This window comes from Oncorhynchus kisutch, linkage group LG20 (genome assembly GCF_002021735.2).
Source record: "Oncorhynchus kisutch isolate 150728-3 linkage group LG20, Okis_V2, whole genome shotgun sequence".
Taxonomy (NCBI): domain Eukaryota; kingdom Metazoa; phylum Chordata; class Actinopteri; order Salmoniformes; family Salmonidae; genus Oncorhynchus; species Oncorhynchus kisutch.
This window is the reverse complement of record NC_034193.2, coordinates 718800-745869: the sequence shown is the minus strand read 5'-3', so window position 1 is coordinate 745869 and position 27070 is coordinate 718800. Positions and strand designations below refer to the sequence as shown.

Below are 27070 nucleotides of genomic sequence, written 5' to 3'. Positions count from 1 at the left end.
GAGACTAACACAAAACAGCAGATTGGAAGTGTAGTGGGAAGGAGAGAGGAGAACGACTAACACAAAGCTGCAGATTGGAAGTGTAGTGGGAAGGAGAGAGGAGAACGACGAACACAAAGCAACAGATTGGAAGTGTAGTGGGAAGGAGAGAGGAGAATGACTAACACAAAGCAACAGATTGGAAGTGTAGTGGGAAGGAGAGAGGAGCGCGACTAACACAAAACAGCAGATTGGAATTGTAGTGGGAAGGAGAGAGGAGAACGACTAACACAAAGCAGCAGATTGGAAGTGTAGTGGGAAGGAGAGAGGAGAACGACGAACACAAAACAGCAGATTGGAGGTGTAGTGGGAAGGAGAGAGGAGCGAGACTAACACAAAGCAGCAGATTGGAAGTGTAGTGGGAAGGAGAGAGGAGCGAGACTAACACAAAGCAACAGATTGGAAGTGTAGTGGGAAGGAGAAAGGAGCGAGACTAACACAAAGCAACAGATTGGAAGTGTAGTGGGAAGGAGAGAGGAGAACGACTAACACAAAGCAGCAGATTGGAAGTGTAGTGGGAAGGAGAGAGGAGAACGACAAACACAAAGCAACAGATTGGAAGTTTAGTGGGAAGGAGAGAGGAGAATGACTAACACAAAGCAACAGATTGGAAGTGTAGTGGGAAGGAGAGAGGAGCGAGACTAACACAAAGCAACAGATTGGAAGTGTAGTGGGAAGGAGAGAGGAGCGAGACTAACACAAAACAGCAGATTGGAAGTGTAGTGGGAAGGAGAGAGGAGAACGACTAACACAAAACAACAGATTGGAAGTGTAGTGGGAAGGAGAGAGGAGAACGACGAACACAAAACAGCAGATTGGAGGTGTAGTGGGAAGGAGAGAGGAGCGAGACTAACACAAAGCAACAGATTGGAAGTGTAGTGGGAAGGAAAGAAGAGTGAGACTAACACAAAACAGCAGATTGGAAGTGTAGTGGGAAGTAGAGAGGAGCGAGACTAACACAAAGCAACAGATTGGAAGTGTAGTGGGAAGGAGAAAGGAGCGAGACTAACACAAAGCAACAGATTGGAAGTGTAGTGGGAAGGAGAGAGGAGAACGACTAACACAAAGCAGCAGATTGGAAGTGTAGTGGGAAGGAGAGAGGAGAACGACTAACACAAAGCAGCAGATTGGAAGTGTAGTGGGAAGGAGAGAGGAGCGAGACTAACACAAAGCAACAGATTGGAAGTGTAGTGGGAAGGAGAGAGGAGTGAGACTAACACAAAACAGCAGATTGGAAGTGTAGTGGGAAGTAGAGAGGAGCGAGACTAACACAAAGCAACAGATTGGAAGTGTAGTGGGAAGGAGAAAGGAGCGAGACTAACACAAAGCAACAGATTGGAAGTGTAGTGGGAAGGAGAGAGGAGAACGACTAACACAAAGCAGCAGATTGGAAGTGTAGTGGGAAGGAGAGAGGAGAACGACAAACACAAAGCAACAGATTGGAAGTGTAGTGGGAAGGAGAGAGGAGAATGACTAACACAAAGCAACAGATTGGAAGTGTAGTGGGAAGGAGAGAGGAGCGAGACTAACACAAAGCAACAGATTGGAAGTGTAGTGGGAAGGAGAGAGGAGCGAGACTAACACAAAACAGCAGATTGGAAGTGTAGTGGGAAGGAGAGAGGAGAACGACTAAAACAAAACAACAGATTGGAAGTGTAGTGGGAAGGAGAGAGGAGAACGACGAACACAAAACAGCAGATTGGAGGTGTAGTGGGAAGGAGAGAGGAGCGAGACTAACACAAAGCAGCAGATTGGAAGTGTAGTGGGAAGGAGAGAGGAGCGAGACTAACACAAAGCAACAGATTGAGAAGTGTAGTGGGAAGGAGAGAGGAGTGAGACTAACACAAACAGCAGATTGGAAGTGTAGTGGGAAGTAGAGAGGAGCGAGACTAACACAAAGCAACAGATTGGAAGTGTAGTGGGAAGGAGAAAGGAGCGAGACTAACACAAAGCAACAGATTGGAAGTGTAGTGGGAAGGAGAGAGGAGAACGACTAACACAAAGCAGCAGATTGGAAGTGTAGTGGGAAGGAGAGAGGAGAACGACTAACACAAAGCAACAGATTGGAAGTGTAGTGGGAAGGAGAGAGGAGTGAGACTAACACAAAACAGCAGATTGGAGTTGTAGTGGGAAGGAGAGAGGAGCGAGACTAACACAAAGCAGCAGATTGGAAGTGTAGTGGGAAGGAGAGAGGAGCGAGACTAACACAAAGCAACAGATTGGAAGTGTAGTGGGAAGGAGAGAGGAGAACGACTAACACAAAGCAGCAGATTGGAAGTGTAGTGGGAAGGAGAGAGGAGAACGACTAACACAAAGCAACAGATTGGAAGTGTAGTGGGAAGGAGAGAGGAGAATGACTAACACAAAGCAACAGATTGGAAGTGTAGTGGGAAGGAGAGAGGAGTGAGACTAACACAAAGCTGCAGATTGGAAGTGTAGTGGGAAGGAGAGAGGAGCGAGACTAACACAAAGCAACAGATTGGAAGTGTAGTGGGAAGTAGAGAGGGTAACGACTAACACAAAGCAGCAGATTGGAAGTGTAGTGGGAAAGAGACAGGAGAACGACTAACACAAAGCAACAGATTGGAAGTGTAGTGGGAAGGAGAGAGGAGTGAGACTAACACAAAGCAGCAGATTGGAAGTGTAGTGGGAAGGAGAGAGGAGCGAGACTAACACAAAGCAACAGATTGGAAGTGTAGTGGGAAGGAGAGAGGAGCGAGACTAACACAAAGCAACAGATTGGAAGTGTAGTGGGAAGGAGAGAGGATAACGACTAACACAAAGCAGCAGATTGGAAGTGTAGTGGGAAGGAGAGAGGAGAATGACTAACACAAAGCAACAGATTGGAAGTGTAGTGGGAAGGAGAGAGGAGAACGACTAACACAAAACAACAGATTGGAAGTGTAGTGGGAAGGAGAGAGGAGAACGACGAACACAAAACAGCAGATTGGAGGTGTAGTGGGAAGGAGAGAGGAGCGAGACTAACACAAAGCAGCAGATTGGAAGTGTAGTGGGAAGGAGAGAGGAGCGAGACTAACACAAAGCAACTGGTTGGAAGTGTAGTGGGAAGGAGAGAGGAGCGAGACTAACACAAAACAGCAGATTGGAAGTGTAGTGGGAAGGAGACAGGAGAACGACTAACACAAAGCAACAGATTGGAAGTGTAGTGGGAAGGAGAGAGGAGAACGACTAACACAAAACAACAGATTGGAAGTGTAGTGGGAAGGAGAGAGGAGAACGACGAACACAAAACAACAGATTGGAGGTGTAGTGGGAAGGAGAGAGGAGCGAGACTAACACAAAGCAGCAGATTGGAAGTGTAGTGGGAAGGAGAGAGGAGCGAGACTATCACACAAAGCAACAGATTGGAAGTGTAGTGGGATGGAGAGAGGAGCGAGACTAACACAAAACAGCAGATTGGAAGTGTAGTGGGAAGGAGAAAGGAGCGAGACTAACACAAAGCAACAGATTGGAAGTGTAGTGGGAAGGAGAGAGGAGAACGACTAACACAAAGCAATAGATTGGAAGTGTAGTGGGAAGGAGAGAGGAGAATGACTAACACAAAGCAACAGATTGGAAGTATAGTGGGAAGGAGAGAGGAGCGAGACTAACACAAATGAGCAGATTGGAAGTGTAGTGGGAAGGAGAGAGGAGCGAGACTAACACAAAGCAGCAGATTGGAAGTGTAGTGGGAAGGAGAGAGGAGCGAGACTAACACAAAGCTACTGGTTGGAAGTGTAGTGGGAAGGAGAGAGGAGCGAGACTAACACAAAGCAACAGATTGGAAGTGTAGTGGGAAGGAGAGAGGAGCGAGACTAACACAAATGAGCAGATTGGAAGTGTAGTGGGAAGGAGAGAGGAGCGAGACTAACACAAAGCAGCAGATTGGAAGTGTAGTGGGAAGGAGAGAGGAGTGAGACTAACACAAAACAGCAGATTGGAAGTGTAGTGGGAAGTAGAGAGGAGCGAGACTAACACAAAGCAACAGATTGGAAGTGTAGTGGGAAGGAGAAAGGAGCGAGACTAACACAAAGCAACAGATTGGAAGTGTATTGGGAAGGAGAGAGGAGAACGACTAACACAAAGCAGCAGATTGGAAGTGTAGTGGGAAGGAGAGAGGAGAACGACTAACACAAAGCAACAGATTGGAAGTGTAGTGGGAAGGAGAGAGGAGAATGACTAACACAAAGCAACAGATTGGAAGTGTAGTGGGAAGGAGAGAGGAGCGAGACTAACACAAAGCAACAGATTGGAAGTGTAGTGGGAAGGAGAGAGGAGCGAGACTAACACAAAGCAACAGATTGGAAGTGTAGTGGGAAGTAGAGAGGAGCGAGACTAACACAAAGCAACAGATTGGAAGTGTAGGTGGAAGGAGACAGTAGAACGACTAACACAAAGCAACAGATTGGAAGTTTAGTGGGAAGGAGAGAGGAGAACGACTAACACAAAACAACAGATTGGAAGTGTAGTGGGAAGGAGAGAGGAGAACGACTACACAAAACAGCAGATTGGAGTGTAGTGGAAGGAGAGAGGAGCGAGACTAACACAACGCAGCAGATTGGAAGGTGTAGGTGGGAAGGAGAGGCAGGGAGCGGACTAACACAAAAGCACAGATTGGAAGTGTAGTGGGGAAGGAGAGAGGAGCAAGACTAACCAAAAGCAGCAGATTGGAAGTGTAGTGGGAAGGAGAAGGAGCGAGAACGAACACAAAGCAACAGATCTGGAAGTGTAGTGGGAAGGAGAGAGGGAGAACTGACTACACTAAAGCAACATGATATGGAAGTGTAGTGGGAAGGAGAGAGGAGAACGACTAACACAAAGCAGCAGATTGGAAGTGTAGTGGGAAGGAGAGAGGAGCGAGACTAACACAAAGCAACAGATTGGAAGTGTAGTGGGAAGGAGAGAGGAGCGAGACTAACACAAAGCAACAGATTGGAAGTGTAGTGGGAAGGAGAGAGGAGAACGACTAACACAAAGCAGCAGATTGGAAGTGTAGTGGGAAGGAGAGAGGAGAAGACTAACACAAAGCAACAGATTGGAAGTGTAGTGGGAAGGAGAGAGGAGCGAGACTATCACACAAAGCAACAGATTGGAAGTGTAGTGGGAAGGAGAGAGGAGAAGACTAACACAAAGCAGCAGATTGGAAGTGTAGTGGGAAGGAGAGAGGAGAAGACTAACACAAAGCAACAGATTGGAAGTGTAGTGGGAAGGAGAGAGGAGAACGACTAACACAAAGCAACAGATTGGAAGTGTAGTGGGAAGGAGAGAGGAGAACGACTAACACAAAGCAACAGATTGGAAGTGTAGTGGGAAGGAGAGAGGAGCGAGACTAACACAAAGCAGCAGATTGGAAGTGTAGTGGGAAGGAGAGAGGAGCGAGACTAACACAAAGCAACAGATTGGAAGTGTAGTGGGAAGGAGAGAGGAGCGAGACTAACACAAAGCAGCAGATTGGAAGTGTAGTGGGAAGGAGAGAGGAGCGAGACTAACACAAAGCAACAGATTGGAAGTGTAGTGGGAAGGAGAGAGGAGAACGACTAACACAAAGCAACAGATTGGAAGTGTAGTGGGAAGGAGAGAGGAGAAGACTAACACAAAGCAACAGATTGGAAGTGTAGTGGGAAGGAGAGAGGAGCGAGACTAACACAAAGCAGCAGATTGGAAGTGTAGTGGGAAGGAGAGAGGAGCGAGACTAACACAAAGCAGCAGATTGGAAGTGTAGTGGGAAGGAGAGAGGAGCGAGACTAACACAAAGCAACAGATTGGAAGTGTAGTGGGAAGGAGAGAGGAGCGAGACTAACACAAAGCAACAGATTGGAAGTGTAGTGGGAAGGAGAGAGGAGAACGACTAACACAAAGCAGCAGATTGGAAGTGTAGTGGGAAGGAGAGAGGAGAAGACTAACACAAAGCAACAGATTGGAAGTGTAGTGGGAAGGAGAGAGGAGCGAGACTAACACAAAGCAACAGATTGGAAGTGTAGTGGGAAGGAGAGAGGAGCGAGACTAACACAAAGCAACAGATTGGAAGTGTAGTGGGAAGGAGAGAGGAGAACGACTAACACAAAGCAGCAGATTGGAAGTGTAGTGGGAAGGAGAGAGGAGAACGACTAACACAAAGCAACAGATTGGAAGTGTAGTGGGAAGGAGAGAGGAGAACGACTAACACAAAGCAACAGATTGGAAGTGTAGTGGGAAGGAGAGAGGAGCGAGACTAACACAAAGCAACAGATTGGAAGTGTAGTGGGAAGGAGAGAGGAGCGAGACTAACACAAAGCAGCAGATTGGAAGTGTAGTGGGAAGGAGAGAGGAGAACGACTAACACAAAGCAACAGATTGGAAGTGTAGTGGGAAGGAGAGAGGAGAACGACTAACACAAAGCAGCAGATTGGAAGTGTAGTGGGAAGGAGAGAGGAGCGAGACTAACACAAAGCAACAGATTGGAAGTGTAGTGGGAAGGAGAGAGGAGCGAGACTAACACAAAGCAACAGATTGGAAGTGTAGTGGGAAGGAGAGAGGAGCGAGACTAACACAAAGCAGCAGATTGGAAGTGTAGTGGGAAGGAGAGAGGAGCGAGACTAACACAAAGCAACAGATTGGAAGTGTAGTGGGAAGGAGAGAGGAGCGAGACTAACACAAAGCAACAGATTGGAAGTGTAGTGGGAAGGAGAGAGGAGAACGACTAACACAAAGCAGCAGATTGGAAGTGTAGTGGGAAGGAGAGAGGAGAACGACTAACACAAAGCAACAGATTGGAAGTGTAGTGGGAAGGAGAGAGGAGCGAGACTAACACAAAGCAGCAGATTGGAAGTGTAGTGGGAAGGAGAGAGGAGCGAGACTAACACAAAGCAGCAGATTGGAAGTGTAGTGGGAAGGAGAGAGGAGCGAGACTAACACAAAGCAACAGATTGGAAGTGTAGTGGGAAGGAGAGAGGAGAAGACTAACACAAAGCAGCAGATTGGAAGTGTAGTGGGAAGGAGAGAGGAGAACGACTAACACAAAGCAACAGATTGGAAGTGTAGTGGGAAGGAGAGAGGAGAAGACTAACACAAAGCAACAGATTGGAAGTGTAGTGGGAAGGAGAGAGGAGCGAGACTAACACAAAGCAGCAGATTGGAAGTGTAGTGGGAAGGAGAGAGGAGCGAGACTAACACAAAGCAGCAGATTGGAAGTGTAGTGGGAAGGAGAGAGGAGCGAGACTAACACAAAGCAACAGATTGGAAGTGTAGTGGGAAGGAGAGAGGAGAAGACTAACACAAAGCAACAGATTGGAAGTGTAGTGGGAAGGAGAGAGGAGAACGACTAACACAAAGCAGCAGATTGGAAGTGTAGTGGGAAGGAGAGAGGAGAACGACTAACACAAAGCAACAGATTGGAAGTGTAGTGGGAAGGAGAGAGGAGAATGACTAACACAAAGCAACAGATTGGAAGTGTAGTGGGAAGGAGAGAGGAGCGAGACTAACACAAAGCAACAGATTGGAAGTGTAGTGGGAAGGAGAGAGGAGCGAGACTAACACAAAGCAACAGATTGGAAGTGTAGTGGGAAGTAGAGAGGAGCGAGACTAACACAAAGCAACAGATTGGAAGTGTAGGTGGAAGGAGACAGTAGAACGACTAACACAAAGCAAACAGATTGGAAGTTTAGTGGGAAGGAGAGAGGAGAACGACTAACACAAAACAACAGATTGGAAGTGTAGTGGGAAGGAGAGAGGAGAACGACGAACACAAAACAGCAGATTGGAGGTGTAGTGGGAAGGAGAGAGGAGCAAGACTAACACAAAGCAGCAGATTGGAGGTGTAGTGGGAAGGAGAGAGGAGCGAGACTAACACAAAGCAACAGATTGGAAGTGTAGTGGGATGGAGAGAGGAGCAAGACTAACACAAACAGCAGATTGGAAGTGTAGTGGGAAGGAGAAAGGAGCGAGACTAACACAAAGCAACAGATTGGAAGTGTAGTGGGAAGGAGAGAGGAGAACTACTAACACAAAGCAATAGATTGGAAGTGTAGTGGGAAGGAGAGAGGAGAATGACTAACACAAAGCAGCAGATTGGAAGTATAGTGGGAAGGAGAGAGGAGCGAGACTAACACAAAGCAACTGGTTGGAAGTGTAGTGGGAAGGAGAGAGGAGCGAGACTAACACAAAGCAACAGATTGGAAGTGTAGTAGGAAGGAGAGAGGATAACGACTAACACAAAGCAGCAGATTGGAAGTGTAGTGGGAAGGAGAGAGGAGAATGACTAACACAAAGCAACAGATTGGAAGTGTAGTGGGAAGGAGAGGGGAGCGAGACTAACACAAAGCAACTGGTTGGAAGTGTAGTGGGAAGGAGAGAGGAGCGAGACTAACACAAAGCAACAGATTGGAAGTGTAGTGGGAAGGAGAGAGGATAACGACTAACACAAAGCAGCAGATTGGAAGTGTAGTGGGAAGGAGAGAGGAGAATGACTAACACAAAGCAACAGATTGGAAGTGTAGTGGGAAGGAGAGAGGAGAACGACTAACACAAAACAACAGATTGGAAGTGTAGTGGGAAGGAGAGAGGAGAACGACGAACACAAAACAACAGATTGGAGGTGTAGTGGGAAGGAGAGAGGAGCGAGACTAACACAAAGCAGCAGATTGGAAGTGTAGTGGGAAGGAGAGAGGAGCGAGACTAACACAAAGCAACAGATTGGAAGTGTAGTGGGATGGAGAGAGGAGCGAGACTAACACAAAACAGCAGATTGGAAGTGTAGTGGGAAGGAGAAAGGAGCGAGACTAACACAAAGCAACAGATTGGAAGTGTAGTGGGAAGGAGAGAGGAGAACGACTAACACAAAGCAATAGATTGGAAGTGTAGTGGGAAGGAGAGAGGAGAATGACTAACACAAAGCAACAGATTGGAAGTATAGTGGGAAGGAGAGAGGAGCGAGACTAACACAAATGAGCAGATTGGAAGTGTAGTGGGAAGGAGAGAGGAGCGAGACTAACACAAAGCAGCAGATTGGAAGTGTAGTGGGAAGGAGAGAGGAGCGAGACTAACACAAAGCTACTGGTTGGAAGTGTAGTGGGAAGGAGAGAGGAGCGAGACTAACACAAAGCAACAGATTGGAAGTGTAGTGGGAAGGAGAGAGGAGAACGACTAACACAAAGCAGCAGATTGGAAGTGTAGTGGGAAGGAGAGAGGAGAATGACTAACACAAAGCAACAGATTGGAAGTGTAGTGGGAAGGAGAGAGGAGCGAGACTAACACAAAGCAACTGGTTGGAAGTGTAGTGGGAAGGAGAGAGGAGCGAGACTAACACAAAGCAACAGATTGGAAGTGTAGTGGGAAGGAGAGAGGATAACGACTAACACAAAGCAGCAGATTGGAAGTGTAGTGGGAAGGAGAGAGGAGAATGACTAACACAAAGCAACAGATTGGAAGTGTAGTGGGAAGGAGAGAGGAGAACGACTAACACAAAACAACAGATTGGAAGTGTAGTGGGAAGGAGAGAGGAGAACGACGAACACAAAACAGCAGATTGGAGGTGTAGTGGGAAGGAGAGAGGAGCGAGACTAACACAAAGCAGAAGATTGGAAGTGTAGTGGGAAGGAGAGAGGAGCGAGACTAACACAAAGCAACAGATTGGAAGTGTAGTGGGAAGGAGAGAGGAGCGAGACTAACACAAAACAGCAGATTGGAAGTGTAGTGGGAAGGAGAGAGGAGCGAGACTAACACAAAGTAGCAGATTGGAAGTGTAGTGGGAAGTAGAGAGGAGCGAGACTAACACAAAGCAACAGATTGGAAGTGTAGTGGGAAGGAGAGAGGAGCGAGACTAACACAAAACAGCAGATTGGAAGTGTAGTGGGAAGGAGAGAGGAGAACGACTAACACAAAGCAACAGATTGGAAGTGTAGTGGGAAGGAGAAAGGAGCAAGACTAACACAAAGCAACAGATTGGAAGTGTAGTGGGAAGGAGAGAGGAGAACGACTAACACAAAGCAGCAGATTGGAAGTGTAGTGGGAAGGAGAGAGGAGAACGACTAACACAAAGCAGCAGATTGGAAGTGTAGTGGGAAGGAGAGAGGAGCGAGACTAACACAAAACAGCAGATTGGAAGTGTTGTGGGAAGTAGAGAGGAGCGAGACTAACACAACGCAACAGATTGATAGTGTAGTGGGAAGGAGAGAGGAGCGAGACTAACACAAAGCAGCAGATTGGAAGTGTAGTGGGAAGGAGAGAGGAGCGAGACTAACACAAAGCAGCAGATTGGAAGTGTAGTGGGAAGGAGAGAGGAGAACGACTAACACAAAGCAACAGATTGGAAGTGTAGTGGGAAGGAGAGAGGAGCGAGACTAACACAAAGCAGCAGATTGGAAGTGTAGTGGGAAGGAGAGAGGAGCGAGACTAACACAAAGCAGCAGATTGGAAGTGTAGTGGGAAGGAGAAAGGAGCGAGACTAACACAAAGCAGCAGATTGGAAGTGTAGTGGGAAGGAGAGAGGAGCGAGACTAACACAAAGCAGCTACAATATCAAACAGTGGCGGCAACACACATGCTCACTATCACACAGACGCTAATGCACATACACACACACACTCCCCAGTTTCTTACCTTCGAAAGTGCGTGCAGCGTCCACCAGGTGTGACCAGTCGAGTCCGGAGGCGGAGTCAGGGAGGGGCATGAGACCAGGGTCGTTGAACTTTGACCTGTCAGCCAGCGAGCCGTCAGAGAACCAGAACTCATCTCGAGAGAGAGAGGGAGAGAAGACAGGCAGGTCAATGACCAGCACACACATGGTCTTTGACTTCAGGAAATGTTTAGATTAATCCAAATGAATGTATCTCTAGCACAGAACCAGAGAAAATGTATAACAGGCCTTCCTGGAGAAGGCCCTTATAACCAATGACAGGAACAACTGTTGTGTCAATAAGTTCACTAAACCTTGTAAGAAAGACCAAACAAGACCCAGTGTCCTTGGCTAGGAGACGTACACAAGACCCAGTGTCCTTGGCTAGGAGCCCTACCCAAGACCCAGTGTCCTTGGCTAGGTGACGTACACAAGACCCAGTCTCCTTGGCTAGGAGCCATACACAAGACTCAGTGTCCTTGGCTAGGTGCCATACACAAGACTCAGTGTCCTTGGCTAGGTGCCATACCCAAGACCCAGTGTCCTTGGCTAGGAGCCGTACCCAAGACCCAGTGTCCTTGGCAAGGAGCCCTCCACAAGACCCAGTGTCCTTGGCTAGGAGCCCTCCACAAGACCCAGTGTCCTTGGCTAAGAGCCCTCCACAAGACCCTGCATCCTTGGCAAGGAGCCCTCCACAAGACCCAGTGTCCTTGGCTAGGAGACGTACACAAGACCCAGTGTCCTTGGCTAGGAGCCCTACCCAAGACCCAGTGTCCTTGGCTAGGTGACGTACACAAGACCCAGTCTCCTTGGCTAGGAGCCATACACAAGACTCAGTGTCCTTGGCTAGGTGCCATACACAAGACTCAGTGTCCTTGGCTAGGTGCCATACCCAAGACCCAGTGTCCTTGGCTAGGAGCCGTACCCAAGACCCAGTGTCCTTAGCAAGGAGCCCTCCACAAGACCCAGTGTCCTTGGCTAGGAGCCCTCCACAAGACCCAGTGTCCTTGGCTAAGAGCCCTCCACAAGACCCTGCATCCTTGGCAAGGAGCCCTCCACAAGACCCAGTGTCCTTGGCTAAGAGCCCTCCACAAGACCCTGCATCCTTGGCAAGGAGCCCTCCACAAGACCCAGTGTCCTTGGCTAGGAGACGTCCACAAGACCCAGTGTCCTTGGCTGGGAGACGTACCCAAGACCAAGTGAGCATTACAACATCTCTCCTCTCTCCACTGAAGAAGCCGTCTGAAGGGTAATAAATGGCTTGTCTCACTGGATGTCTTCATGTCTCAATCAACAACCCCTTTCGTTCAATTCAAGGGGCTTTATGCATATGTTTACATTGCCAAAGCAAGTCAAACAGAAAAACAATCCAAAATTAAACATTACACTCATAAAGGTTCCAAAGGAATAGAGACATTTCAAATGTCATATTATGTCTATATACAGTGTTGTAACCATGTGCACAAAGTTCAAGTACAAAAGGGAAAATAAATAACATAAATATGGGTTGTATTTACAATGATGTTTATTCTTCACTGGTTGCCCTTTTCTTGTAGCAACAGGTCACAAATCTTACTGCTGTGTGACATACTGTGGTATTTCACCAAAATCGGGTTTGTTTTCTAATTCTTTGTGGATCTGTGTAATTGAGGGAAATATGTGTCTCTAATATGGTCATACATTTGGAAGGAGGTTAGGAAGTGCAGCTCAGTTTCCACCTCATTTTGTGGGCAGTGAGCACATAGCCTGTCTTCTCTTGAGAGTCATGTCTGCCTACGGCGGCCTTTCTCAATAGCAAGGCTATGCTCACTGAGTCTGTACATAGTCAAAGCTTTCCTTAAGTTTGGGTCAGTCACAGTGGTCAGGTATTCTGACACTGTGTACTCTCTGTTTAGGGCCAAATAACATTCAAGTTTGCTCATTCTAGTTTTACATTCCAATGTGTCAAGTAATTATCTTTTTGATTTCTCGTGATTTGGTTGGGTCTAATTGTGTTGCTGTCCTGGGGCTCTGTGGGGTGTGTTTGTGTTTGTGAACAGAGCCCCAGGACCAGATTGCTTAGGGGACTCTAAGCAATATGTGTCTATGTTAATCTCTCTGTAGGGGATGGATTTGTTATGGAAAGTTTGGGAATTACTTCCTTTTAGGTGGTTGTAGAATTTAACGACTCGTTTCTGGATTTTGATAATCAGCAGGTATCGGTCTAATTTTGCTCTGCATTCATTATTTGGTGTTTTAGGTTGTACTCTCCCTCCCTATCCTTTCACTTCCACTATTCCACTGCCTTTCTCTCTCTCCCTCTCTCTCTCTCTTCCCTCCTCTCCTCTCTCTCTCTCTCTCTCTCTCTCTCTCTCTCTCTCTCTCTCTCTCTCTCTCTCTCTCTCTCTCTCTCTCTCTCTCTCTCTCTCTCTCTCTCTTCCCTCCTCTCTCTCTCTCTCTCCCTCTCTCTCTCTTCCCTCCTCTCTCTCTCTCTCTCTCTCCCTCTCTCTCTCTCTCTCTTTCCTCCTCTCTCTCTCTCTCTCCCTCTCTCTCTCTCTTCCCTCCTCTCTCTCTCTCTCTCTCTCTCCCTCTCTCTCTCTCTTCCCTTCTCTCCTCTCTCTCTCCCCTTCTCTCCTCTCTCTCTCTCTTTCTGTCTCTCTCTCTTCCCTCCTCTCTCTCCTTGGTCACTATCTCTCCCTCTCCCTCCCTATCTCTTTGTCTCTCTCTCTTGCTTGCTCTCTCCCTCTCTTTCAGCACTCTCCTTGACAGACAGGGAATGCAATATAAAGGCTCTTATTTCACAGAGAAGACTTTGAAAATGACAGGAGAGGGAGAGGGAGAGCGAGCAAGAGAGTGAGAGAGAGAGAGAGAGAGAGATAATTCCCTCCCTCCAATTTGAGTCTCTCAGACTCAGAGTGATCAACTATTTACCAAATTGGTAGGTTTTAGTGTGGATGAGAAAGATAGAGAGAAGAGAGAGCTCGTAACAGCTACCCTTCACAACAATCAGGCATCCATCAGGCATGACAGTTACGAGAAGGCAACAGGAAAAGAGACAGCTAAGAGCGTTAAGAGAGAAGAACCAGCTAAGAAGGTTAAGAGAGAAGAACCAGCTAAGAAGGTTAAGAGAGAAGAACCAGCTAAGAGGGCAAAGAGAGAAGAACCAGCTAAGAGGATGAAGAGAGAAGGACCAGCTAAGAAGGTTAAGAGAGAAAAACCAACTAAGAAGGTTAAGAGAGAAGGACCAGCTAAGAGGATGAAGAGAGAAGAACCAGCTAAGCAGGTTAAGAGAGAAGAACCAGCTAAGAAGGTTAAGGGAGAAGAACCAGCTAAGAAGGTTAAGAGAGAAGAAACAGCTAAGAAGGTTAAGAGAGAAGAACCAGCTAAGCAGGTTAAGAGAGAAGAACCAGCTAAGAATGTTAAGAGAGAAGAACCAGCTAAGAAGGTTAAGAGAGAAGAACCAGCTAAGAAGGTTAAGAGAGAAGACCCAGCTAAGAGGGTAAAGAGAGAAGAACCAGCTAAGAGGATGAACAGCAGCACTTCAAAGACATTCTCTTTATCTCAACAGAGCACTGAATACCAATATGGAAATTAAACTGAGGAAGGGAGAGGAGAGACAGACAGGGTCTGACAGGTGAACAGGACATTCTGTGTGACTGACATTATAGCTGTCCTAATGAGGATTGAGCATGTTCATGTCAGAGACCTCCTCCTCTCAGCTGGTCAGTCTAGACTAGTGAGGACACAGCTCTCCAACTCATGCATCTCAGTTTGAGTGCCTCAAGCGTTCAGTCTCAGGGAACATTAGCTGGTTGTGACAGGTCTTAATGCACCTTAATGACAGACACATTTCCATTGTATGTCTGGGTGTGTTTGTGCAATACTTACTCCTGAGGTTGGAGACCCCCTGTCCTGGCATGCGTGGTGGCAGGGTGGCGTGATAGGGTGGAGTGGTGGAGAACAGGATGTCATTGGGCAGCGCCTGGTCCAGCATGGAGCTATGGGAGGAGGCGTAGGACGAGCCCTTTCTGTTGCTGCTACACACACTCTCGTCTGATAGGGTACGGTACAGGGAGCGCCGTGGTGATAGGCTGCCCGTCGCAGACATCTGGAGGGGGGAACAGAACACATCAACACACATTCACAACAAGAGCAGATGACAATCTGCCCCTTCCCAGCTAACAATGAATTCCCAGACATTTGGAGGGGGGAACAGAACACATCAACACACATTCACAACAAGAGCAGATGACAATCTGCCCCTTCCCAGCTAACAACGAATTCCCATAAATGTATAGAACGTTCCCTTAAGAGTCTCATTAGATTATTAACTAAGGTTTTCATAGGAATGTTCCCCTGATGTACAAGGAATGTTTCCAAGAGACAATTACCTTCATGTCAAAGAGGACTTACCCAGAATGTGGTTACCATGTTCTCAGAATGTGGTTACCATGTTCTCAGAATGTAAGCTCCGGGGGCTGGCCACCCCACCCCCCACCCCACCCCCCACACACACACACAGTTCCCCGAGAGCTGCCATCCATTCCCCACCCCCAAGCAATACCAGTAAAACGTTTGTATAATTGAAACTTTTAGAGAGAGGGTTAGTGCTTTTATATTGAATAATCTCAACCCACACAGTGCATATTCATTATATAGATAGGCATGCTTTATCTTGTCTGGTTTATCATCCCAGATAAAATGAAGAAAATACATTTGCTCATATGATTTGAAAAACAAATCATCAGGAGTAGGCGGCGCCATAAGTGAGTAAAGTGAGATATGACTAAGGAGTTAATCAGTGTAATTGTTCCATAAATAGACAGGTATTTACCTCTCCATGGTTGCAGGATAATGTCGATTTTTACTAGGATTCTATTGCAATTAATTGTGGAGCGCTTATTTATATATTTTGTTAAATGAAAGTATGTTAACTTCACCGTCAGCCCATTTTATAGGTAAACTGCATGGTAATGGAATGGTTGTATTTTTTTAAGATCTAATATTGAATATTGTATACTTATCATAATTAGGTTTTAGTCCAGAACAATTAGCTAGATCTTAAATGAGATATTGCAGAGATCTAACTTGCGGACTTAATATAAATAGTGAGTCATCAGCATACATCGACATCTTTGTTTATAAGCCTTGGATTTCTAATTCTCTAATGTTGTTATTGGATCTGATTTTAATAGCTAGCATTTTGATGGCCATAACGAATAGCTATGGTAACAGCGGACACCCTTGTTTAACTCCTCTTGACAATTCAAAATTCTCTGAGAAGTAGCTACTATTTATTATTTTACACATTTGATAAATGGAAAAAATCCAGGACTTCCAGTATTACTTTAGCATAGTTCTTTTCTAAATCCATTATTTTACCTTTATTTAACTAGGCAAGTCAGTTAAGAACAAATTCTTATTTTCAATGATGGCCTAGGAACAGTGGGTTAACTGCCTGATCAGGGGCAGAATGACAGAATTGTACCTTGTCAGCTCAGGGATATGAACTTGCAACCTTTTGGTTACTAGTCCAACGCTCTAACCATTAGGCCACCCTACCGCCCCAATAAATTCCAGGGCTGCTTCTTCTTTTTCTAGTAGTTGTCGTATATTGTCGCCAATGTATCGTCCATGTAAAAAACCTGTCTGATCAAGATGAACAATACCTGGTAAAACCTTTCTGATTCTGAGTGCTATACATTTCACTAGTAGTTTTGCATCACAACATTGGTCAATTTGATGATGATCCGATCACATTCTGTCTCCTATCAATACTTTCTGAATCTTTGATGCAAGAGAGAAAGTGTGGCCGTATAGAGGTTTTTATTCTCTATTTTGGTTAGGTCAGGGTGTGACTAGGGTGGGCATTCTAGTTTCCTTATTTCTATGTTGATGTGGTTGATTCCCAATCAGGGGCAGCTGTCTATCGTTGTCCCTGATTGGGGATCATATATAAGTTGTCATTTTCCTTTTGGGTTTTATGGGATCTTGTTTTCTGTTTAGTGTCTGTTCCTGACAGAACTGTTCGCTTTCGTTTTCCGTTTGTTATTTTGTTTGAGTGGTTTTTGATAATCAAAATCATGAACACTTTCCACGCTGCACTTTGGTCCACTCTTTTCAACAAAAGTCGTAACAGAAAGAGACAAGAAAGTAGTCAAGACGACTAGCTTGATTAAGTCTCCTCAATGTATATCTCACTAGGTCAGGTTTTTTTTTGTCTCCAAATAATCTTTATACATTATATAATAAATAGGACTGTTGGAGTTATGTCACACATGCATGAAAGAAAGAAATCTCACTCTAATACATTTTAATAGAAAGTTAGCAAAAAATAGTTAAGATCTTGCTTCCATGAAAAATGAAAGAGTCCAACAAGGATAGGGAGGGGGAAAAAGTTGCCCATATTTTCAAGACCTGAGCTACTTCATTTATTTACGAAATGTACTTGTTTATTTAGGAAAACTAATATATTTGTTTAGTCTTGGCCTATTTAGTAGGCTATTTCACAGCATAAAGCTATGTATATCAGCGTAAAGCTGAGTGGCTCACTCATTTGTGGCTTTGAATCAAAGTAAATAAGTACCAAAATGCGTTCTGATAGTGGTTAATAAATAAATGTTTAGACCAGGTTCATCTGTTCAATTGTTTGCGACATTGTGGTTACAGTGGAAACGTAAACAAAAGTAAATCAAATAAATCTTATTCATAATGAATAATCACATTTCTTTGTTTACAGTTTTTGTAAGATTTAATTTGATATTTTTAGACAATACAAAACATACACATACAAAGGACAACTACATCACACCTGCCAGACCCACCTGCTCACACACCCATCTCCAGTGCCCGCATCACTTTCCGCCACATGGCCTCAAACTGCACCATTTGGGTTTAACCTTCTGAATGAATGATTATATTGAAGATATAAGACACCACTTTAATGAGTGCCGATAGCAGATCCGTTACCCATCAAAGTAATATCAATGTATTTAGCCTTATTGTTTTATATACGAAATATACTAATAACTTCAAAAACAGTCCATTCATCACTGGATTGCTGTGTAGGAAGAATGTGTTATCCACCGTGTCTGGTCCCAGGTTCTTTATCCACCCTGCCTGGTCCCAGGCTCACAGCTGGTTTCACCCTGAAACCACATATCCATCTGAAGGTGACTCTTTATCCTTTGGAACCACAGAATGACCAGGTGGACAGTAGGCCTCTTGAAGCCACAGAGGAAATCAACAAGATCCACAAGTATTCTTTCTCAATAGCTGGTAGGTGATTTTTTTTTTGCCTGATGCAGAACTCTAGTGCAATAGGAGACTGACTGAAGCATTCCTTAATTTACAAAAGGATAGTCTAAAAGGGTTGTCTAATAACGTAGTCTAATAGGGTAGTCTAATAAGGTAGTCTAATAGGGTAGTCTAATAAGGTAGTCTAATAAGGTAGTCTAATAGGATAGTCTAATAGGATAGTCTAATAATGTAGTCTAATAGGATAGTTTAATAGGATAGTCTAATAAGGTTGTCTAATAGGAAAAGTTCAATAGGGTAGTTTAATAGGGTATCTAATAGGATAGTCTAATAGGTAGTCTAATAGGATGGTCTAATAGGATAGTCTAATAAGGTAGTCTAATAGGATAGCCTAATAAGGTAGTCTAATAGGGTAGTTTAATAGGGTATCTAATAGCATAGTCTAATGAGGTAGTCTAATAGGGTAGTCCAATAGGATAGTCTAAAAGGATAGTCTAATAGGGTAGTCTAATAAGGTAGTCTAATAGGATAGTCTGATAGGGTAGTCTAATAGGGTAGTTTAAAAGGGTATCTACTAGGATAGTATAATAAGGTAGTATAATAGGGTAGTCTAATAGGGTATCTAATAGGATAGTCTAATAAGGTAGTCTAATAGGATAGTCTAATAGGGTATATAACATGGTATCTAATAGGGTAGCCTAATAAGGTAGTCTAATAGGGTAGTTTAATAGGGTATTTAATAGGATAGTCTAATAAGGGAGTCTAGTAGGATAGTCTAATAGGATAGTCTAATAGGGTTGTCTAATAAGGTAGTCTAATAGGATAGTCTAATAGGGTAGTCTAATAGGGTAGTTTAATAGGGTATCTAATAGGATAGTATAATAAGGTAGTCTAATAGGGTAGTCTAATAGGATAGTCTAATAGGGTATATAATAGGGTATATAATAAGGTGTCTAATAGGGTAGTCTAATAGGGTAGTTTAATAGGATAGTCTAATAGGGTCGTTTAATAGGATAGTCTAATAGGGTAGTCTAGTAGGGTAGTCTAATAGGATAGTGTAATAGGGTATATAATAGGGTATATAATAAGGTGTCTAATAGGGTAGTCTAATAGGATAGTCTAATAGGGTAGTCTAATAGGGTAGTCTAAAAGGGTAGTCTAATAGGGTAGTCTTATAGGATAATCTGATAGGATAGTCTAATAGGGTAGTCTAATAGGGTAGTCTAATAGGATAGTCTAATAGGGTAGTCGAATAGGATAGTCGAATAGGATAGTCTAATATCTTAGTTTAATATGGTATATAATGGGATAGTCTAATAGGGTAGTCTAATAGGGTAGTCTAATAGGATAGTCTAATAAGTTAGTCTAATAGGATAGTTTCAATTTTGCCATGGGTACTACAATTGATTTTGAATGAACTGAATGATGAGTATGAAGAAGACAGTGATCTTCCTCCGTCTCGCACACTAAAATAAATATATGCTTTTTTTCTACTTCGTCAGAAGAAGCTGGATCATATACCACACAGTTTTGGTTCATCAACGTCTTTATGCTTTCGTTGATAAAATACTGATTAGAATACAAAATACAGATGTTTATTTCAACTACATCATTGAAGGCAGACCAGCAGAAAGATAAACATTCTCTGAGGACAAAGATACGGGCGACAGCTGATGCATTGGTCCAGAGCCACGCGGTATTGACGGCTGAGAATGACACGTTGAAGAGGGCGAGGAACGAGATGGAGTCACAATCCATGCCAGGCACACCTGTGAGCTGTGAAACTCCACCTCCGACAGGCAGAGGCAACATTGTCGGTTCACCCTGATATTTCCATTCCTATTCTGACACCAGAACTTGACGAACTGCTCACCAGGCAAAGCAAGGGCCATCCGGATCATTATGCTGTTCTGCTATTTTATTGTAACCGAAGAGAGATACCATGAGTGGAAACAGAATACCAACTGGGATGGATCCCGAGGCGAATGTGGCTTAGCAGTGAACCTCCGGGTGTTCATCATTAATACCGTGTCTCAGAAGATTCTGTCCATGACTGATACAACCAGCAAAAGCATTAAAGACAGAGTTCATGATCTCCCCCTTATGTAAGGAATTAGGCACTTTACTATGTTTACTTTGTAGGTTACAGTAAACATCTCATTGTCCTGTTTTTTTGTCAGACTCCACAGTAGCCTAATTATCAATTGCATTATAAATCAGTTATATTTTCATCAAATTCAATAATATATTTGTACCACTGTGTCATGTTCTGACCTTTATTTCCTTTGTTTTGTCATTATTTAGTATGGTCAGGGTGTGAGTTGGGGTGGGCAGTCTGTTTGTTTTTCTATAATTTGGGTATTTCTATGTTTCGGCCTAGTATGGTTCTCAATCAGAGGCAGGTGTCATTAGTTGTCTCTGATTGAGAATCATACTTAGGTAGCCTGGGTTTCACTGTGTGTTTGTGGGTGATTGTTCCTGTCTCTGTGTTTGCACCAGACAGGGCTGTTTAGGGTTTCACACGTTTCTTGTTTTGTTGTATCAGTTGTTCATGTGTAAGTTTACATATTAAAAGAACCATGGACACTTCCCACGCCGCATATTGGTCCTCTGATCCTTCTCGCCTCTCCTCTTCGGAAGAGGAGGAGGAAATCCTTGACACACTGTAAATGCTGTGTTTTTCTTTTTAGAATATAGAGTGTAGCAGGTTGTGAACTCTGCAAACGTTTCCACTCCGATAATGAGGTAAATGACTGTAATTAATACGTTTATTCAATACATTGTAATACAAAAGAGGATGTAGTGGGCTATTAGCAGGACAATAGACTCCAAGAAAGAGATCAAGAAGGGGGGTAGGAGGAGCCTTGTATTTAAAGACACAGTAGTCTAATAAACATATACATTTTCAATTTGTAAAACAAATATTCTAATTCAATAACATATTTCTACCACAGCCAGAAGAGGACTGGCCACCCCTCATAGCCTGGTTCCTCTAGGTTTCTTCCTAGGTTTTGGCCTTTCTAGGGAGTTTTTCCTAGCCACCGTGCTTCTACACCTGCATTGCTTGCTGTTTGGGGTTTTAGGCTGGGTTTCTCTACAGCACTTTGAGATATCAGCTGATGTACGAAGGGCTATATAAACACATTTGATTTGATTTGATTCACTGTAGATGCTGTGTTTTTGTTTGATTGCTATAAAAACATAAAAAAATTAGAATAACATTTTCACATATTTTGAATGAATTCCTGCATTCAATTGCTTTAACCAACACGTTGCAGTTTATTATTGCTTCATTATTCAAGTCTCCTTTTGTTCGAATAGAATCACACTTCTCTGTGCTGGAGTTATTTTAAGAATACAAAAGAAGCGGTCCACCCTTGATGGGCTATCAACAGGACTGTCACGTAGAAATGAGCGGACCCAAGGCGCAGCGTACATAGAGTTCCACATGTTTATTCACAATAAAAAGCAAACGAGACGTAACGACTAGTGCTCATAGGCACTACACAAAAACAAGATCCCACAAACTAAAGGTGGAAAAAGGCTGCCTAAGTATGATCCCCAATCAGAGACAACGATAGACAGTTGCCTCTGATTGGGAACCATACCCGGCAAACAAAGAAATAGAAAAACTAGAATGCCCACCCAAATCACACTCTGACCTAACCAAATAGAGAAATAAAAAGGCTCTCTAAGGTCAGGACATGACAAGGACAATTGTCACACCCTGGCCATAGAGAGGCTTTTATTCTCTATTTTGGTTAGGCCAGCGTGTGACTAGGCATTCTAGTTTCTTTATTTCTATGTTTTGGCTGGATATGGTTTTCAATCAGGGAAAGCTGTCTATCGTTGTCTCTGATTGGGGATCATACTTAGGCCGCCTTTTTTCCATTGTATTTTGTGGGTAGTTATCTTTGTTAGTGGCACTATAGACCTAGTAAGCTTCCTTTCTTTGTTGTGTGGAAATGTTAGGATTATTTTGCTCTTCACTCAGTCACTTATTTCGATATAATGAAAGGTGTCCCTCAAGGGTCAATATTGGAACCTGTTCTCTTTCCTAATGATAATATTGGTCTGTGAAAACCTGTAACATTCACCTGTATGCAGACAACACCGTGATGCTATTACTCCTACAGCTGACCAGGCTGATTTAGAGCTGTGATTTTGTTGCCTTGCAGAAAGCCCTGTGGTTTAAAATTAGCACTTAATGCAGGAAAAAACGAAATATGTTGTTTTTCTAATTTTCTTGCAAATGTTTCAAATGGATTACCCATGTATTCATTGGATGGTTCTCTCATCTCTTGGGTTTTAAATATCTGGGCTTTTGGACAAAAATCTAACGTTTAAAAACATACAGACATAGATTTTCCTGCCAGTTCTGAACTATGGTGCCTCCATTTATCAGAGTGCAGCAGCCAAACTGAAAAAACATTTGGATTCAGCCTTTCGCTTTATCACAGGTGACAGGTTTAATACTCATCATATTGTATCAGAATGTCGAATGAACCTCACCAAAGTCCCATAGATCACTTCATTCCTCCCTTTTCGTTTACAACGATAAGCTGCACAAGCTTCCAACATATCTCAATTCACTTGTAATAAAGTAAAAGAATATAAGGCACCAAACACATTAGCCGGGATGGTTGAGGTCCCTCTAGTCTCAACTGGGTAAATCCTCCTTCAGTTTAAATGAATAATCTGCAGAACTCCCAGCATCAAAACTGCAAGGGCAGTTTAGGAGTCTAATGTTCAATTTGTTAAATTAAAATGTAACTTGTTATGATTAAATGTACACATGTCAAACCTGGGAGAACTATAGTTTTAACTATGCTTTGTGGAAAGTAACTATTTTCCTGGGGTAACAAATACTTTCTTGGGAGGCAGGGTTGGGGAGTAACGGATTACAAAAAAAACTGTGACTGTAATCTGTTACTTTACTAGCATAAATATTGTAATCAGATTACAGATATTTTGAAGGAATAGATGATTACTTCTAGGATTCATTTTAAATTCTGAAAGGATGTTTGCCAAATTTGACACCTTTCTGTTTTCTCAATGATATTTAAATCAAGATTGAAAAAAGGCGAAAGTTTAAATTTGTGTGCAAAACTGTCATCAAGGCTGGCTACTTTGAAGAATCTAAAATCTAAAATATTTTTTGATTTGTTTAACACTTTTTTGGATAGGCAAGTCAGTTAAGAACAAATTCTCATTGTCAATGACAGCCCAGGAACAGTGGGTTACTAACTGCCTTGTTCAGGAAGAACAGATTTTTAACCTTTCGGTTACTAGTCCAACGCTCTAACAACTAGGCTACCTGCCGCCCCTAATGATCATGCTGTTTATTCAGCTTCTTGATATGCCATACCTGTCAGGTGGATGAATTATCTTGGCAAAGGAGAGATGCTCACTAACAGGAATGTAAACAAATTTGTGCACAACATTTGAAAGAAATACGCTTTTTGTTATTTGATTATTAATCCTAAACTGGGGTACGCATAATGCTATCGGGGGTACACCAAGTAAAAATTTGATTTTTCTAATTTATATATATATATATATATATATATATATATATATCATTTAAAAAAATCCCCCCACATTTTCAAACAGTCCATTTACATTTGGGTGACTTTTTTTCTCTCGTCTGAGTAGCCTCGTTTCACCGCCAAAAATAAAATTAAACCATCTAGTGTTCAGCGAAATAACAACAAAATGTCAAATACAGGAAGCCTAGTCAAATAATGAACATGTAATCACATTAACCGTTACTCTCTCACGGGAATTCCGCTCCGTATGTAGCAAAAACGTAGCTGCTGCTCATTCCATTTGCTCGAAAATTGTCTGAAAATTGTCCATAAAGACACATACAGTGGTTCCTCCTTTAAAAGTTGCGAGCTTACACCGCGGGATTTAGAGCTACCCAACGTCACGGCTTCATTGCTCCAGACCACCACAAGGGGGAGATAGAGCACTCATTATGCATTTGGGTCCCAAGGTTTTTATATGACCAATCATATCGGGTGGTTCCAAAGACGAATTTGACGCGAGCCACCCATCCCTGGTGACTTTCTTCAGCAAAGATGTCTGACAAAACATTACAGTGGAAGCAAATGTAAGTAGTTATAACATTATAACGAGTGGAGCAAAAAATGTACAATTGAGAGGAATATGTTAGTTAATATAGTGACGAAACAATTGTGCGTAATTTTTTCGCATTAAGTTAATTTATGAAAATCGCTATTTAGCAAGTTTGTTTCCAGTCATATCCAATACCAGGTGTATCAAACTCCATTACTTTACAGTCATATCCAATACCAGGTGTATCAAACTCCATTACTTTACAGTCATATCCAATACCAGGTGTATCAAAATCCATTACTTTACAGTCATATCCAATACCAGGTGTATCAAACTCCATTACTTTACAGTCATATCCAATACCAGGTGTATCAAACTCCATTACTTTACAGTCATATCCAATACCAGGTGTATCAAACTCCATTACTTTACAGTCATATCCAATACCAGGTGTATCAAACTCCATTACTTTACAGTCATATCCAATACCAGGTGTATCAAACTCCATTACTTTACAGTCATATCCAATACCAGGTGTATCAAACTCCATTACTTTACAGTCATATCCAATACCAGGTGTATCAAACTCCATTACTTTACAGTCATATCCAATACCAGGTGTATCAAACTCCATTACTTTACAGTCATATCCAATACCAGGTGTATCAAACTCCATTACTTTACAGTCATATCCAATACCAGGTGTATCAAACTCCATTATTTTACAGTCATATCCAATACCAGGTGTATCAAACTCCCTTCTGTGAATGCTGCTGTGTTTTCATGTTTGTATTACAATTAAACACTTCAACAGTGTTTACCACACCTGCTCCTGGGACATCAATGATTACACATTGAACAATTACCTAGAAACATGATATAAGTAAAGGATGATTTGTAATTCATATATACAGAATAAAAAACAGTACATCCATGAATGACATGAATGACATGAATGACGTGAATGACGTGGCATGCTGGCATGCTGGCATGAATGATGTGTGGAAAAGAGCGAGGAAAGAGATGGGAGTAACAATCCGGGCTATTTGCTCTGAGACCGGCATAAATGAAACAAGCAGGGAGCAGGTTCTGAAGCCTCAACATTCTAGGCCGAAGTCCAGCATGCTGTGCCCAAATGTATTAATTGGGGTTGTGGCCGATTGTGGCTAAAAACACTTTATCAATTGGAATCTTTAATGTGGAAAAGGGAAAAAGTGTTATTATTAGTTTATCACCAGCAGGATGGGCTATTAGCTGAACGATAGACTATTCAATCTTTACTAGCGTAGCAGGATGGGCTATTAGCTGAACAACAGACTAATCAACCTTTACTAGAGTAGCAGGATGGGCTATTAGCTTAACAATAGACTATTCAATCTTTACTAGCGTAGCAGGATGGGCTATTAGCTGAACAACAGACTATTCAACCTTTACTAGCGTAGCAGGATGGGCTATTAGCTGAACGATAGACTATTCAATCTTTACTAGCATAGCAGGATGGGCTATTAGCTGAACAACAGACTATTCAATCTTTGCTAGCGTAGCAGGATGGGCTATTAGCTGAACGATAGACTATTCAATCTTTACTAGCGTAGCAGGATGGGCTATTAGCTGAACAACAGACTATTCAATCTTTACTAGTGTAGCAGGATGGGCTATTAGCTGAACAACAGACTATTCAATCTTTACTAGCGTAGCAGGATGGGCTATTAGCTGAACAACAGACTATTCAATCTTTACTAGTGTAGCAGGATGGGCTATTAGCTGAACAACAGACTATTCAACCTTTACTAGTGTAGCAGGATGGGCTATTAGCTGAACAACAGACTATTCAATTTTTACTAGTGTAGCAGGATGGGCTATTAGCTGAACGATAGACTATTCAACCTTTACTAGTGTAGCAGGATGGGCTATTAGCTGAACAACAGACTATTCAATCTTTACTAGTGTAGCAGGATGGGCTATTAGCTGAACAATAGACTATTCAACCTTTACTAGTGTAGCAGGATAGGCTATTAGCTGAACAATAGACTATTCAACCTTTACTAGTGTAGCAGGATGGGCTATTAGCTGAACAATAGACTATTCAACCTTTACTAGTGTAGCAGGATAGGCTATTAGCTGAACAATAGACTATTCAACCTTTACTAGTGTAGCAGGATGGGCTATTAGCTGAACAATAGACTATTCAATCTTTACTAGCGTAGCAGGATGGGCTATTAGCTGAACAATAGACTATTCAACCTTTACTAGCATAGCAGGATGGGCTATTAGCTGAACAACAGACTATTCAATCTTTACTAGCGTAGCAGGATGGGCTATTAGCTGAACAACAGACTAATCAACCTTTACTAGTGTAGCAGGATGGGCTATTAGCTGAACGATAGACTATTCAACCTTTACTAGTGTAGCATGATGGGCTATTAGCTGAACAACAGACTAATCAACCTTTACTAGAGTAGCAGGATGGGCTATTAGCTGAACAACAGACTATTCAACCTTTACTAGTGTAGCAGGATGGGCTATTAGCTGAACAATAGACTATTCAATCTTTACTAGCGTAGCAGGATGGGCTATTAGCTGAACAACAGACTATTCAACCTTTACTAGTGTAGCAGGATAGGCTATTAGCTGAACAATAGACTATTCAACCTTTACTAGTGTAGCAGGATGGGCTATTAGCTGAACAATAGACTATTCAACCTTTACTAGTGTAGCAGGATAGGCTATTAGCTGAACAATAGACTATTCAACCTTTACTAGTGTAGCAGGATGGGCTATTAGCTGAACAATAGACTATTCAATCTTTACTAGCGTAGCAGGATGGGCTATTAGCTGAACAACAGACTAATCAACCTTTACTAGTGTAGCAGGATGGGCTATTAGCTGAACGATAGACTATTCAACCTTTACTAGTGTAGCAGGATGGGCTATTAGCTGAACAACAGACTAATCAACCTTTACTAGAGTAGCAGGATGGGCTATTAGCTGAACAACAGACTATTCAACCTTTACTAGCGTAGCAGGATGGGCTATTAGCTGAACAATACACTATTCAACCTTTACTAGCGTAGCAGGATGGGCTATTAGCTGAACAACAGACTATTCAACCTTTACTAGTGT

The 27070-nt window shown here is 43.0% G+C and overlaps 1 protein-coding gene across 1 annotated transcript in view; it reads right to left on the bottom strand.

The window, feature by feature from the left end:
* LOC109884963 (signal-induced proliferation-associated 1-like protein 2) overlaps window positions 1–27070 on the bottom strand; it is a gene marked incomplete in the record, with an annotated part of 384885 nt that overhangs the window by 50078 nt on the left and 307737 nt on the right. Inside the window, 2 exon segments of the mRNA XM_031799971.1 lie at window positions 10615–10746; window positions 14498–14717. Coding sequence (XP_031655831.1) covers window positions 10615–10746; window positions 14498–14717 — 352 coding nt within the window.